The sequence below is a fragment of the Drosophila rhopaloa genome, unplaced genomic scaffold (genome assembly GCF_018152115.1).
Source record: "Drosophila rhopaloa isolate 14029-0021.01 unplaced genomic scaffold, ASM1815211v1 contig_47, whole genome shotgun sequence".
Lineage (NCBI taxonomy): Eukaryota > Metazoa > Arthropoda > Insecta > Diptera > Drosophilidae > Drosophila > Drosophila rhopaloa.
Genome location: NW_025335142.1, coordinates 823,421 through 840,465, shown reverse-complemented (window position 1 = coordinate 840,465; position 17,045 = coordinate 823,421). Strand labels below are relative to the sequence as shown.

Genomic DNA, 17,045 nt, shown 5'->3' with positions numbered 1-17,045 from the left:
TATTATTTTACCCCCCTTTATGAGCGAAGCCTGTCGCTCTGCCGGCTGCGCTGCCGCTTCAACTTGGGCTTGCATTGTCGTTTTTTCTGCTTTTAGATTTCGTTTTTGTTTTAGGTTTTTTCTTTTGAAAGCAGCAGCTGCTCTCTCGCGCTCTTTTGGGTCATAAACATCTTACCTGTTACCTGTAAAAGGAGCCCGCACTTTCCACAGAGGCTTCCGCTTGCCGGTTTTATCAAACGCATGATGCAAGACCCCGCAAACATTTCGCTAGACAGAAGTTTGAGTGCCAAAAATAAAGCACGTGTATCCGCCTAAGAGAAACTCCCCACCATATCTCTTAAACTAAATGCTCTTCCGTCTTAGTCATTGACCTTTTGGGTTGCCCACAGTCGGAATGACGATACCGGCCGTAATCTTCTAGCCACTTTGTTGTCAGTCTATTCAAGCGCTGGATATTGTATGTGCCAAATGATATTAGCGCACTGATTTGTGGATATCTATAATTGTATTTGATTTAGCGTATTTATGAATAAATAATAAATATTGCAAGTGAAACCTGCCAAAAACTATTAATGCAACGTGGTGATCTATAAAAGTCCCAATGTATTGAAATAGCTTAAGCTATAATTAAATATTTTACATATATTTAAATATTATATTGCATTTTTTCCTTATATTTTAATAAATGTTTCCAAAGTTTACAAAAAAAGTCTTTGGAAAAAAACAAAGCACAGAGTGATTGAGTAATAACTAAAGGATACTTTTGTAAAATGTTTTACAAATGAATAAAAAAAGTGTATTCCATAAATATTTAGGAATTAAAATACTGAATAAAATAAAGGACTTTAGTGGGTAATTGAAAGATATTTTAGTATAAAAAAGTATTACTTCTTTCAAATAGTATCCCTCAAACAATGATCACTGTGTGCGTGGCTGATTTCCGGTACAATTTAAATTTCGAATAGGAGGAAATGGGTGATAAGAAGCCCCAGCCATGCTTCAGCTAATATATTACTGATTATAAAACTGCGAAGACATATCTGTGAATCAAATGTCAATTAACTTTACAGCTTTAAGTATTGGGATTTGTGTGCTAACCACAGTTAAAGTAATTCCCGGGCTTATAATTTCTTGGGTAATCCGTAGAGCCCCCTATAAGGCTTCTCTGTTCCATCACCTTTTGTTGCTCATTTGACACCGATTACTCCAATAGATTTGGCGGTCTTTTGTGTGATTTTATACTCATTAATGTGGGGGAATAATAATAGTACACCGAACCGAGTGACTTTTGTTAAACACTTGAGCGGATTATCATGAACTGTAGTTTCGTGGGGGAAGGGGGCGTCGCACAGGCGCGTGCATTTGACATTTCAAACTGTGATAATTCAATTGTGAATCGTGAACCTTTAGTAGCCGTCTGACTATATGGATTAGCTACATATCTCACTCGCGCCCATTATAAAAAGTACTACAAATAATAAACAAAACAAGTGAAGCGCCTCCACACAGTTTAGTAGCTCAGCCGCGGGATCAGTTCATTTTGGGTCCGTGGAGCTACTCTGGTAATCTAATTGTAAAAGACACACACAGGGCGCTGGTGGTTTGTCGGTGTGGTGGTGTTCATAGCCACAATTACAGGGGTTTCGGTGGATCAGTTCGGGCCCCCGTTTGCGGTTGATTAACTGTGATTTCGTGTGACTTTTATTGTCGCCTCGTAGCTGCGGGATATCTGCTTCTATACCTCTTTGTGGGGTATAAAAGATATAGGTTGAAGTTTGCAAAACATATTTGCTTTTATCATTACTCTACTACAGATGCTATCAAATTTTCAAGACAGAAACTCAATATATCCGGCTTTACATTTCATTTAAAGTACCGTTTTATCAATACTATTCTAATTCTCTATTTAGGATAACTTTTAAATAAAATTGATGAATTAAATATTCTAAATCAGATAACAATATTCTTTCATTTTCCATGGTAACCCACTAGGTAAGAAGAAAATATTTTTTATTTTTACAAAGTTTTTTAAAAAAGTAAGGTATCGATAGATGCTACAAATTTTATTTGATATAAGATCACTAAATACATTGGCCTATCAGCTAGAGTATTCAAGTTTTTGCACACAAAATTAACCCTTTTTAAAATTTTTTTTTCAAGTTTGTCGCGCCACACATTATATATTCGTTTGGAAGGAGAAGTATGATGGATCACTTCCATATGCAATTTTCGTTAATATTTCGGTGTCGCTTCCATCATATCATGCCACGAGTCATGAGTTTTCATGATCACCGTTCAAATACGCAGGTTCGTGTATGAACATTGTAAATACTATTATTTTTGGTGCGGAAATCCTTAATTCCTTTGTTATTTTGTTATAGAACATCTTAAATTCACCGGCATTACGTTTGATTTACATTAGTTGTTCTTATGCCATTTAATTCTGATTACGATTTAACCCGTTTCAACTTTTTACCGGATAGAGGGAACACCGTAACCCATTCGCACTGATAACCCAAAACAGACTGAGACTGAGATTTCCATCAGCGGTTGCACTCTTCAAAAAAAGCTTTAATAAAATAATACAGCAAAAAGATAAATATGTAAATCCGAAAATTTGTTTTCGTTTTCAGAGACAATTGTTTGCTATTGTGTGTGCGTGTGTATGGAGGAGGTGAACAACAACGGACAAACCAAAACATAAACAAGTGTTTGTCTCTTCTGAAACAGTTCCCAGTACGCATGGTTCATACAATTTAAGAGAGTAAGGGATTAAAGAGAGTTCGCTGCAGTTGCATTTTAGCGTGCACTTGGTTCTGGTGTCACATGCACCCGAGCTCGAAATGTTAGTACTGCCTAGTACAAGTTTATTTGAACAAATGACTTGGAAATTTAAATAAACATACGAATCGGTGATAAGAAAATGTCATTTCCAGTTGTTCGTTAATGAAGATATTATATTTGGAAAACATTGTATCGTTCCATAATCGTGCATCGTTTACATTTATTATTTACTTAAATATTTTATTTCAAAAATTACCGGCGGGAGACACAACAAGAAAAGTGTTTCACTGGCGGTGCTATTTTCTTAACTCAAACTGTACCTGCTTTGTTTGTTCTATATTTAGTCAGCTTTTGACTTCCCCCATTATTTGGTATATGTATATAGGACAAGTGAAACAGGACCGCCCCGAGGGTTCAATGCTCCTGGCTGCCGAGGTGAACAAAAAATCGTAATTTTTATATGTATTTACTATTTACATATACAGCACGGTACAACATTTTTATATTCTAACTAATCACCCAGCGCCGGGACCTTGAATATCTTGGCTGTGTTGTCCTCGGACACCGTCAGCAGCAGATTTTCTTGCGCCTTATAGACAAACTCGTAGATGTGATAGAAGTGACCCGTCAGCGTAAATTTCAGCGATCCTGTACGGGCGTCAAATGCATTCAGATTGCCCTGCGTTGTGGCCGCCAGAATAGTGTGGTCGTTCAACCACTTGATTCTGAAATAATTAAAGAAAATCATTTAACTATACCGTACAAAAGTCGTCTAAGAAATAAAGTAGTTTAAGTTTTTTTTGTATATAACATATGTGAACCCTTGGTATTGTTGGTATGTTGGAAGTTTGAAACACATTAAAGGAGACATTTCCGTCCTTATAAAGTTGTACATATATTATTGATCAGCTTGAATTATTAGTGCTTAAATATTTCGCGCAGGGGGAAAGATAGATTCTTGGGTCTTTTAACATCGTATGTGTACAATATAGGATATAGACGCCCGATCGCCAAAATTTTTAAACATAATTAATGTTAAATCAGATCAAAATTGTCAAATTTTTATATTTTTTTAATGGTGTAAAATAGGTGGTTTTTGACCAAAAAGTGGTACTGTAGCGTTTATAACCTTGAGTTTTGATGGAAATCGACTTATATTTATGTGTCATACTAACCAATATTTCGCAAATCAACGTATTAAGCGAAAATGTATTATTTTTTGCTTATTAAAGTTACAACATTTAATTTTTTGAACTTTTTGTAAATTTGCATACTTTTTATTTTAAACCTTCTGATTTTTAAGATGGGCTTATGATGATTGATGATTTTTTCGCTAGAAATTGGCTTCCATAAAATAACATTTTTAGTTCTCAAAAAGGTGCTAAATATCCGGACCTTCTGAAATGAGGTGGTTTACTTGGGAGATTTGCACTTATACAATTGCATAAAATATTATATTTTTTGTACATTCTACCATTAGGTACGATGTTTACCGGATTAGTGCTTTATAGTTGGGAAAAAAATATGGTTCAAAATAATAACAAAAATGTTTAAATAGTGCTTGTCACATGAACTTCTCTAAAGAAGTTATAACAAAAGCGCAAAAATGCTTGGTTTGGGGCTTGTTACTTTAAATAATATACAAAAAGTAAAACTTTGGTTGTACTTATAAAGGTTATTATACCCTTGCAGAGGGTATTATAATTTTGGTCCAAAGTGTGCAACGTAGTGAAGGAGACATCTCCGACCCTATAAAGTATATATATTCTTGATCAGGATCACCTCCTGAGTTGATATAGCCATGTCCGTCTGTCCGTCTGTCTGTTTCTACGCGAACTAGTCTCTCAGTTTTAAAGATATCGAATTGAAACTTAGCACACACCCTTCTTTCCTTTGCACGCAGTATATAAGTCGGAACGGCCGCGATCGGCCGACTATATCCTATAGCTGCCATATAACTGATTGATCGGAAATGCCATAACTCTGCTGTTTGTTAAGTTAGGAAGTTGGGACTCTCTATGGGTATTATATTTGGCCAATCAATCCGACGTACCAAATTTCATAAGGATCGGACGACTATATCTTATAGCTGCCATATAACTGATTGATCGGAAATGCCATAACTTTAGTGTTTGTTAAGTTAGGAAGTTGGGATTTTCTATGGGTTTTATTTTTGCCCAATCAATCCGACATATCAAATTTCATAAGGATCGGACGACTATATTCTATAGCTGCCATATACATAACTGAACGATTGGAAATGCCATAACTTTGGTGTTTTTAAAGTTAGGAAGTTGGGATTTTTTATGAGTATTAAGAATGCATCATATGAATAATTTTGGAGAATATAATTTGCATAATATTCTGCAAGGGTATTTCAACTTCGGCTCCGCCCGAAGTTAGCTTTCCTTTCTTGTTATACCCTTGCAGAGGGTATTATAATTTTGGTCAAAAGTGTGCAACGCAGTGAAGGAGACATCTCCGACCCTATAAAGTATATATATCTTGATCAGGATCACCTCCTGAGTTGATATAGCCATGTCCGTCTGTCCGTCTGTCCGTCTGTCTGTTTCTACGCAAACTAGTCTCTCAGTTTTAAAGCTATCGGATTGAAACTTTGCACACACCCTTCTTTCCTTTGCACGCAGTATATAAGTCGGAACGGCCGGGATCGGCCGACTATATCCTATAGCTGCCATATAACTGATTGATCGGAAATGCCATAACTTTCGTGTTTGTAAAGTTAGGAAGTTGGGATTTTCTATGGGTTTTATATTTGGCCAATCAATCCAACCTACCAAATTTCATAAGGATCGGCCGACTATATCCTATAGCTGCCATATAACTGATTGATCGGAAATGACATAACTTTGGTGTTTGTAAAGTTAGAAAGTTGGGATTTTCTATGGGTTTTATATTTGGCCAATCAATCCGACCCACCAAATTTCATAAGGATCGGCCGACTATATCCTATAGCTGCCATATAACTGAATGATCGGAAATGCCATAACTTTGGTGTTTGTTAAGTTAGGAAGTTGGGATTTTCTATGGATTTTATTTTTGGCCAATCAATCCGACCTACCAAATTTCATAAGGATCGGCCGACTATATCCTATAGCTGCCATATAACTGATTGATCGGAAATGCCATAACTTTGGTGTTTGTAAAGTTAGGAAGTTGGGATTTTCTATGGATTTTATTTTGGGCCAATCAATCCGACCTACCAAATTTCATAAGGATCGGCCGACTATATCCTATAGCTGCCATATAACTGATTGATCGGAAATGCCATAACTTTGGTGTTTGTAAAGTTAGGAAGTTGGGATTTTCTATGGATTTTATTTTTGGCCAATCAATCCGACCTATCAAATTTCATAAGGATCGGCCGACTATATCCTATAGCTGCCATATAACTGAACGATTGGAAATGCCATAACTTTGTTGTTGTTAAAGTTAGGAAGTTCGGATTTTTTATGAGTATTAAGAATGCATCATATGAATAATTTTGGAGAATATAATTTACAGAGTATTCTGCAAGGGTATATCAACTTCGGCTCCGCCCGAAGTTAGCGTTCCTTTCTTGTTTACAATTAATTTTGTACCAATCTAAAAATATTTTAATTGTAGTTTTACAGCTTGGTCGTGCTCACCTTATGACACCATCGTTTGGTACTGGGTTTTCGCATATCGTACGGAGCGATGTTTTGGAGTAGTCCCAGATGGAAATTCTGCCGTCCAGCGAGCCACAAGCAAAGAGCTTGAGATCCGCTGCAGGGGGAGCAAAGGCCAGGCACTCAATGCCGTGCTCCGATTGAATCGTGCTCACAGGTCCGTTGTTAGTGCAAAACAGCATTTTGCCTAAAATGAAAAATTTATATTAATTTCTGACATAATAATGACAACAAAAGGTTATAATCTGATTAATGTTGAACTAGATCGTTCATGCTGAACAACTGGGTCTATCAAATGTTTTGTTTTATTTGTAAGTTTTGTAATTAGGTAAACGTTTTGTTTCGAACAAAGATTTTCTTAGAAATATTGAAAACTATTAAAGCAATATTATTTGACCATTTGCAGGGATATATAACTGCGTTATCCCTAGATTAATTTAAACCGGGGAGATTTATACTGGGATGCTTACAAAATTTGGCAAGAAATGCCCTTTGCAAATCGAATTTAAATCAAAAATACAAAAGCATAAACTAATTCTAAACCATAAATTTCAGGTTTGCAATATAAAAATAATTAGATCGCGATTCCTCTAAGGGTTTGTTGGTTTCCTATATATTTAATTAAGTCCGGCGCTCACCTGACGCCTCCGCGCAGATGTAGAAGGGAGATTCCCTCTCGCATGCCACCACCGCGTGCGTGATTTCGCCGAATCCCATGGGATGCTGTTCGTTGACCTCCATGAGCACCTGGCAGCTCTTCAGATCCCACAGTTTGACAGATCCGTTTATGTAGGCCGTAAACAGCTTCTTGCCATCGCCACTGAGCTCTCCGGACTCGCATCGCGACGACTGTCCCGGCAGGATCTTACAATCCCCGCTGGGGATGCGCCACACAAAGACCTCGCCGCTGTCGCTGCCCGCCAGCAGAACGTTGGCAGCCCGATGCCAGAAGAGCCAGGACATGTCGCTCATGGAGTACTCCCAGACTTTTGCCAGGATCGGGCGCTCCTCGCGCTGTTCGCTGACCTTGAAGACGAACAGTTCGCCGGCCAGGTCACCAGTGGCCAGATATACGCCGTCGTGGCTGAAGTGGGTTTCCGTGACGGTGTCTTTGTGCTCGGTGATCTCGAAGAGGACCTCGCCGGTGGAGGTGTCCCACACGTAGGAACAATCATCTTCGCTGCCGGTTACTGCCCAATTATATGAAGGATGCAGGCTGCAGGCGAAAACCGGCGCCTTGTGCTTTCGGAAGGTTATCTCAGCCTCGTCCCTGATGTTGGCTATCCTCTCGCGATCGCGCAGTTCCTCCTCATCCTCCTCGTCGTCGTCGTCATCATCGCCACCGGCGAGTCGGGCCTCCAGTTGCTCCAATGTCACCTCCTCTAAGTCGTCGTCATCTTCGTCCAGCGGCTCTTGATCCAGGTCAATCATCTCCAGCAGCTCGTCATCTTCCTCCTCCAGGTTTGGACGGTGCGGCGGTGTGTTGTCCCGCATCCTTTCCCTTCTATTTGGTTAAAAATTGGGAAAATAAAATAACAATTAGCAGCGTCACACGTGCTAGCAGTTGTACGATATGGCAACTCTTTCCAATGTTTATTTGTTTCCAAACATTGATTGTTTGCTGGAACTATCGATATATTTTCCACCAGATTAATCGCCAAGCCATTATGTTATTTAAAAACAACACATATTTACCGCCAATTTATCTTACCCAACAATTGTAATTACTAATAAAACGCATTTCAGATTTAAGTTATACGAAATTGTTACGTACTACAAAATAAAAACGTACCCATACGTAATGCATAAAACGTAACCGTTACTAGTTTTTAGTGTTGCACAATGTGCGAAATAGAGCGGGTTTTTTAAACCTTAACGGTTTCATTCGTTAAAACAACAAATTAATTGTTAGAACAAAAAAGATTCCAAATTAAAAATTTTTCGCAGACGCATGTTTGAGAAATAAATACATTACTTTCTAGACGGAAGCTAACTTCGGCAAGCCGAAGTTTTAATACCCTTGCAGACTTTGCCGAAATTGCTAAAACTGGAAAAGTAGCGAAAGGAATAAGGTATACATAAATAAACTAGATTTGCATCGTTTGATGTCAAATGTTTTTATACTGCAAAAATGTCATATAAAAATTGAAAAAAATTGATACTTTCGCAGCCTTTAACAATTTTTCCTACTGAAGCTTTAAGATATAGACGTCCGATCGGCAAGCGCTTTTACCCTAATCAAGATATGCGTAAATAAACAAGACTTTACCCTTATCAAGGTATGCATAAAAAAATACGATTGGGAAAGATTCATGTCAATTGCTTATATAATGTGCGAAATATCCTTAAAATCATTAAATTTTAACCGATTTCACCCTATTGTTTCTATGGGAGCTATAGGATATAGAAATCCGATCACCAAGCGCTTTTAGCCTGATCAAGGTATGCATAAAAAAATAAGATTTGGGGAGATTTATGTTATTTGCTTTTACACTGCGCGAAATATCTTCCATTCTCGAAAGTTATATCCGATTGTTCCTATGGGAGATATAGGATATAGCTTGATCTGCGTACACATGTTTTAGGACGACTGTGAAAGTTTCAGATCGCTAGCTTTTAAACTGAACTCGCAAACGGTATTGAAACAGACGTACAGACGGTCGGACGGACAGGCGGACAGACGGACATGGCCATATCTACTCCCTATTGATCCTGATCAAGAATATATATACTTTATGGGGTCGGGAACGTCTCCTTCACTGCGTTACAAACTTCTGACCAAAATTATAAAAGGGTATTAAGGGGTATAATAACAAAAAAAAAATATTAAATGGGGTGATTAGGTTTTAAAAAAAATTATATTGTTTTATTCGAATTTCTTAATCCAATTTTTATTAAAATCTTGAAATATGATCTTAAATAAGGTATATTTGTATTTTTTACTTCGTAATGATCCGAAAATTTAAGAATAGAAAATTTAATTTAGAAAACATGTCAAATTTTTATATAGAATTTAACCTTTTTTCTTATATTTAAAACTAAGTTTATTCTTGACAACCATTATCTGTGAACCTACTTTTTTCTTGACAGGCGTTGACTTTGGACTTAGTTTGTCCTTAATAGCCTGCACCCTTTCAATCAGTTCGTCCACAGAGTCAAGGTCACCAAAGTCACATTCTCCGTCGCAAATGTCTGCCCTATGCTCTGTGTTTTCGATCTCCTTGTCCAGGTCCTTAAGTTGCTGTTGCAGGATATCGATTCGGGACTCTAGATCCTTTTCATAACTCTTAATCTGCTCGGGGAACTCAAGGGCTATTGCCTCAAGTTTGCTTAATTTCTCTTCATAAGCTTTTGGCGCTTCCAGCATTTTAGCTTTAAATTTGGCAATGCGATCTTCAATTAGACTTTGTTCCTTTTTCATTTCTTCTCCGAAAAGATTAATATTTTTTAACTGTTCCTGGACGTCCCTATCGAACTTTTCCTTTTCTATTTCGAATTTTATTTGGTCGTATTGCATTTCTCTGTCCAATTTGTTAATGCCATTCTCTGTTAAGTTGTCTAGATCCCTTTCTAATTGATCTATCATAAGTTGTAAATCATTGGGTGGGTTAGGGTCTGATCCTTCCAAATCGTTTTGCTTATCTACAATTTCTTGAAATTGCTGTTTTACCATATTTTCTTGGACCTCATGATAAAAGCTAGTATCGTTTTGCGCCTTATTGATATTTTCCAAAAGATTACTTAATTCAACCAAATCCTTTAAACAACATCTTCTTGAACTAGAATGGTCTAAATTTTTTGGAATGTTTCTAAAACGAATTTTCCTCAATTTCTTTTTAATAATTGTAATATTAGCGTATACCGGAGAACTATCTTTGACCATGTCGTTTACAATGTCTATAGATTGTTTAATATTAAGCAAATTTACGGATTGTAATACATTTATAGAGCCTAATTTACTCATGTTATTGATTTTGTTTTCCAATTTGTCCACATTAAAAATTAATCCCTGAAGAGACGCTAACTTTGGATCATCCTGACGGCATTCTTTTCCGCATAATAAGGTCAGTTTCTGGATATTTCCGTCTTCAAAGACAAGCAGTCTTTCCGTACCTGAAAGTGATTCTTTGGTATAAGCCAGACTTTCTTTTAATGGGTCTATTAATTTTGATAATTCTTCAAGAGAGTGGTCACGCTTTAGATCATTTAAAAATTGCTCTATATGGTTAATTTTTGATTTTCCCTCATCGCAACAAGTATCCTTACTACTCAGATTTCTCATAGAATTTTCTAGTACGCGAGTAACCCCAAGTTGATTGAAATACATATCTTGCAATCTCTTTTCTTTTTCCATAAACGGATTGTAGTCTATGTTTGGTTTCTGTGGGCCTATAGATTTCAGATTTCTTACAAAATCACTTTTGAAACTGTTCAGCTCATCTAAAATATTGGGACAACATCTTCCCGACGAGTAATTGGCACCACCATCTCTGTATGTTTCGTAATTGAACTGCTCTAATCTGCTTCTGAGATTGAAAATATCGGAATTTATATCAGTGTAATCGATGTTTGTGGAGGATTCTTTGCCCTGAAGGTTCTGTAAAAAATCAATGCCATCGTGTATGATTTCCAAGCGATCTCTGACTGTCCTATAGGGACAGCACTTTGTCCTCGCGTACTTTTCGAGGGATAACAAAAAGTTTGAAAACCCCCTAACGACTTTACCCAAGTTGCGGGTTTCTTTGACCTCGTTAAAGATCCATTTGCCATGTTGGCTATTCCCATCGCATTCTATCGATGGTGGTAGCGTTCCTGATAATGTGGGTGGATTGGGTGAGACCGTTACACTGCGATCTTCTTCTTCAGGTGTTTCTGTTAAATCGTCCGGAAAATCAGTTCTGTTGCACCAGCCTTGCCATTTGCCAAAAGCCAACTTTGTATTTCGCCCGTTGTCGGTCGTCTTTATCACCACGAATAGGTTCTGAATTAAAAATCTGTCGTCAATTTCCTTCTGCCATTGGGCGACAATATGCCAAAAATATTTTTCTCCGTCTGATGAGAGACCCGTGGGTACGCAATTCGACTCTCTGTATTCAGCTTCATCTTCAGCATTCAACTCGCCATTCGCCTCCTCCTCAAAATCAGTGTAATCGGGCGCCCTATCCTTCAGTTTTCGGCACACCATTACCAGTTTTACACAAAGCTCATACTTCTCGATTTCACCATGAAAAATTTGAAAAGCAGCACCATTTTTTTTCCTTTGTGGATGATCTGATTTCTTAGGGGCTGCAACCACAAGCAGGAATACGAGCATTAGTCCCAAGCGAATCTGTATAAGAAAAATTTATTTGGAAATTTAACTAAATTTATCATTTCATCTGGCGCTCATGGAAGAATTGAAGGGCGGAATCTTTTGGTTTGGGGGAACTTTGACTTACACTTGGCCCTCGCTTAACACGGACTCTTTTAGCACGAACTCGGTCTTACACGGTTACAAATTTGCTCCCCCTTTTAACACGATAAAAACCTCGTTCTTTCACGATTGCAAAATTTCGATATATATTTTTTTTGTCTTTAAAGCCATCAAACAATCGAAAATGAATGATTTTTTTAAAGAAGCCACCAAAAAAAACATGTTGAAACAAACTGGCTATAAATGCCACCAAATGCATTTGATATGAATAGCAACATATGATCTCCTTACTTTTTAATATTTTTAAGTTTCTATAAAGTTTAACCTGTTAATTAATTATATGAAGCAATTTTTTTAATTTAATACCAACTTTTAATTTTGAAATTATGAATGTTAAGCCCTTATAAAAGGCATATACATAAAAATTATTGGTTAATTTTGAACAAATGTATGAAACTTTAATAAAAACAGACAAAATTTGAACAATACAAAATTTTGTTTTCTGCCAATTTTGAATTTTGAGAACGTAACCCCTTGTTTTGTACTGAATCCATGTTTCGCTTAACACGATTTCGTTTAACACGAGGATTTTTAGGAACGTAACCCCCGTGTTAAGCGAGCTCCAAGTGTACTTTACAAATTTAATTTATGTGAAAACTAAACATAAATGTAGACCGATTTTTCGGATTACACAAAACTGCTTTACCCAATATAGATCCGCATATCATTTTGAATTCTTTCACGAAAGTAAATACATTTAACAAGAATCGTAAGACATTGCCTAACAATACAACAGAACAGAAAATTAATATTTTGGAATAAAATTAATGAAAATGTAGCTGGAATTTAGTCAAAGATATTTCTAACGGAAAAAAAACTCTGGCACCCAAAAAAAATTTCTATGATGGTCAAGATTGACACAGCTTGAATGGAGAAAACAAAAACTAATAAACATGATTGGTTATATTTTTTGTAAGTCCCGGGGATGATTTCGTTGCACTATTCTCCTTTCTTGAGGGGTTGGCTATTTACCATGACTTGACTGCTAACTTGGCTGCTTGATTTACATCTGATTGCATTCATTCTTTGGGACCCATTAAGGTCTACCCCCAACTCCACCTGGGCAACCTTTTCTAATTCAATTCGAAGTGGCCCGGGTGCGGAGGGACCTGTCTATTGTTACCCTCTTCTAGGGTCTGGTGCATTTATTATTGTTTAGGTGCATTTCGGTTTCGTTTCCCACGGTTTCTTCCGTACGTGTCCTGCGCGTGAGGAGCGCACGCATAACGTACGTTCCCATGATTTTATATGGAGGGCTCTAAAAGGGAGTCACGGAGAAAAGGAAATGATTAGGGGAAGCAATTCTAGCAACGCTCCTACCTGCTGTCCTTGGTAATTGTAGGGGTTTATTGATAAGACCTAGGGTAAACATTAACAGGAAAAAAGATTTATGCCAAAAGATATGATACTCTTTTGATTTTTTTTACATTTTGTATGTTTTTTAAAATCTATATTTATTCTTTATGTACATTCTATCTTTATAACGTAAATAAAACAATCAAAAACTTGAAATCTTTAATTATTTTTATAATTTATAAAAATAAAATATTTAATTTTATAATGGACAAGAAACAATTGTTAAAAAAAAAAAAAGAGCATTATATCTAATTATTTTCCATAACAAATTGACACTATTTAAAGTTTTAATGTTAAAGGCTAATATAAATGTTTACAACGCAACATTTTCAGACTATACCATTTAAATTATAATTTGAGAACTGAATAATTTGGTTTAAAGATAATGTAAAAAAATCGTCTCTCTACTCAAACGATAAAAAAATATTTATATTTAAGGAAATATCAAGCTAACCAGCATAAGTTTGTCAAGCCGGTATTTGTTACTTTGTTATGCGTTGTAATAGTTATTTAATACCCTTGTTCCGATCCCTATTTGGTTTATCTAATTTGCTTTGAACGGTCCCCCATTCCAGGGTGTCTACAAAATTCGTAGTCGAATCGTTTTCTCTGATTTTGCTATGCGTAAATAGTCCCGCATCTGATTGACTTGGTCATGAACGGTCATTAAACTGCATTTCCAGAGGGGCGTAAAGTGTTGGTGTATATGTAGCTTGTACATGCGCTTTATGTATCTGTATCTGCATCCACATGCGAGTGGCAGTTTCATATGAGGAATGCACATAAGCCCCACTGGCGAGGGACGATTCTTGTTTTGGGGTCCGCGAGATCGTTAAAAACGAGTCAAAGAAAAGGGAAGGGCGAGTTGGGTTTGGATGGAATGGAGTGGAGGTGCGGCGGACCCTAGAGATGCTGATGCTGCCGAACGTGCGTGTGGAAGAAGATTAAACGAAAACAAATCACACAAAGAACAGAAAGGAAACTGCAAAGTCAAAAGAGTTTCCAACGTGCAGCGCAGTCAAAAAAATAATAAGATTTGCTTTTGCTATATCAAACATTTGTGAAAAAATAAATGAATCACCAAAAAGTGAACGTTTTTTAATGGAAAAACACTAATTAATTTAGAAAATGTTCTTATCTACAATAAAAGTATTTCAAAAAGTAAAATTTAAAAATATTGATTTTAGAAATTGAGCTTATAAGCAATATTAAAGTGTAAAGAAAACATTTTTTGTTTGATAATTATACATAACATTTTATAATATTTAACATCCTTAACAGATATAGATATTAATTTAGATAATAGACATATAGAAATAAAAATACTTAAGTGAAATACAAAACTATCTAAGAATGACTGTAATACTTATAAAATTTAACATCGTTATTCGGTTAGCGCAGTTTTTAATAATCCTTTCGTTTTTTGCTGTATTTTTATTTCTTCCAGAAAACGCCTTTAAATAGGCAACACTTTTATATTTCTATTTGTTGAGTCAGGATATTGTGACAGTGTCTGCCTAATTTTTAAGATTTTTTTCCTAGAAATACCTTTCATTCTCAAGAAGGGAATGGAAGACGAAGACGTACCAATTTTCTCAGAGTGCAGTCGAATCGAATGACCTGAAGTAAACAGAAGATCGTGCGAGGGGTGGGTAAAAAGTGATAAACATAAAAATGGGTAGTAGCCCGTCGACTGGAGATAACCAAAAAGGGTCCACAATAAATGGTTGATAACGAAAGGCAAACACAGACACGACAAAAGAGAGCCGGGGAATCGCATATGTGTGTGTGGGCAAGGGACGGTGACTAAGTGTGAGTGCGAGTGCGCTTTGTTTATCTCTATTTACGCGGCAGCGGCGTCAACGTCAACGTCGTCGTGCCGCGAGTTGTATAAAATCCGGCGATCCGCCGATCGGAGAGTCAGTGCTCAAGCAAAACCGTTAACGATCACATCTCCTCATCTCGGGGAGTCACCCACTCTCCTATCTCCAAAAGGAGAGGTTGCTCCTCTCCCTATCTCCAAAAGTACAGGGAGAGGGCGGCGGGAGAGGATTGTCGCAGCTTTAAACGCGCTCCAAGCGCAACCCCTACGTAATCTTACGTAAATTTGGTTGGTACAGAAGCTTTAAAGACCGCTTGGCTCCCCGACAACTCCCACCACCCAGCATCCACCACCCACCGAAAAAAGCAAAATGGAACAGGACTGGTGATCGCGGAGTCGGAGGACCAAACAGGACCGGGCTGGAGGAAAGTGCAATGGTGACTTGGCGGGACACAAACTCGAACAGAAGACTCCGTTTGACGACGTTTCCCCCAAGGTCAACACCCCCACAGTATCATGTGCAATATTAGCTGATTTGTTATTAGCTGATTTGTTATTAACTGATTTGTTTTTAACTGATTTGTTGTTGGTTTCACGTTCCTGGAACGTTAGCTGTGATTGTTAATACCCTACAGTTAAGATTTGATTGTTATACCTTTGTTATGTTTGAAAATCACTATTACGTTATTGTAAAAACTTTAGACTGCGTTACGTTTAAGAAAGCAACAGCGTCGCTCACGTCTTCCATTACCGTTAAGTGCAATTTAGCTTGTAAGAACATTAGTTTTTCCTTTGATGAAATAAAAAAACTCTTCATGGGGAAGCTAACAAAAAACTTTTTTGTGTTTATTACTTCCCTATTCTTGTTTTGAATCAGCAAAAAATCTGTATTACAATATTCAGAGGCTGAAGAAATACTAAATTATTTACTCATTATTAAATCTTTTCAGCCATATATTATTTTTTTCAGACGGTAATTAAGTTAATAAAATATTGGTTGGGAAAGGTAATTGAAAAGGTCATAAATCCGACAGGCACTGATCCATGCTGACTGTCAATCCTGACATATTGAATCTGCAAATGGTAATTCTTTAATTCAATATTTTCAAATTGTACTTGTGCAGAAACTGAACTTAAGTGATGAATCGAAATCTATTTATATTTGATAATTTCCGTAAGAATTAAGATTTTTTTTGGAAAACAATAAAATATTTTTTTACCTTTGTATTGACCTGGAAAAAAACATTAACTTAGGACCATACAAAAATTTCGATTAACGATCGGAATATAAACTAAAACTTTGGACAGAAATCTTTTTCAGAATATCTAAAAGTGAATTTATTGTTTAAACCAAATTAAAATTAATTAATTTTTATGCCGAAATCTCGACTCGAAGGCCCTAGCAACTAGCACTTATTATGCAATTAATACGATTAGCGTTGTATACTAAATTAAATTTTATTTAAAATAAACATCCATACTTAACAGTATCTTCTAAATGTATTTCTTATTTTTTTGTCTTCTCTCTTTGTTTTCTGTTTTCTAATTTTCCTTGATATGTATTCAAATATAAAGATAACTTTTTATTATTTTCAGAATCCCGAACAGTGGTGAAAGTAGAACAGAAAAGGTCAACGCAGTTTCTTTTATGGTGCCCAATCTTATCTGTAGCTAACTGTAACTTCTAATGAAAGTGTTTCGTGTATTAGAAGTTTGTTTTAAACCCTAACACGAAACCATTGAGCTGTTATCTAAACCATATATATAAATATATGTTGATGGCAGTTTTCCTCACCATTTTCCACACATTTTCCGAAATCTCAGCTAGATCTTTGGGTAACAGTAAACAAAAACCCAACACATGTTTGGTGCCGTGGGAATGTCCCACATCTTGAAAGGATCTGCAGACAGGATTTCTTGCTTGTTTACCCATGGCAGG

At 36.6% G+C, this 17,045-nt stretch overlaps 2 protein-coding genes across 2 annotated transcripts; both read right to left on the bottom strand.

The window, feature by feature from the left end:
* Nucleotides 1-3,234: 3,234 nt before the first annotated feature.
* Nucleotides 3,235-8,030, bottom strand: LOC108038943 (angio-associated migratory cell protein). The gene is made up of 3 exons (XM_017115836.2): nt 7,094-8,030; nt 6,435-6,642; nt 3,235-3,509 (listed from the first exon to the last, which is right to left on the bottom strand). Exons 1-3 carry the CDS (start codon nt 7,947-7,949, stop codon nt 3,296-3,298), a joined length of 1,278 nt encoding a protein of 425 aa, XP_016971325.1. The 5' UTR covers nt 7,950-8,030; the 3' UTR covers nt 3,235-3,295.
* Nucleotides 8,031-9,321: 1,291 nt separating this feature from the next.
* Nucleotides 9,322-12,978, bottom strand: LOC108038940. Its single transcript, XM_044461634.1, has 3 exons — nt 12,901-12,978; nt 9,532-11,784; nt 9,322-9,369 (listed from the first exon to the last, which is right to left on the bottom strand). Exons 1-3 carry the CDS (start codon nt 12,949-12,951, stop codon nt 9,322-9,324), a joined length of 2,352 nt encoding a protein of 783 aa, XP_044317569.1. The 5' UTR covers nt 12,952-12,978.
* Nucleotides 12,979-17,045: the final 4,067 nt, after the last annotated feature.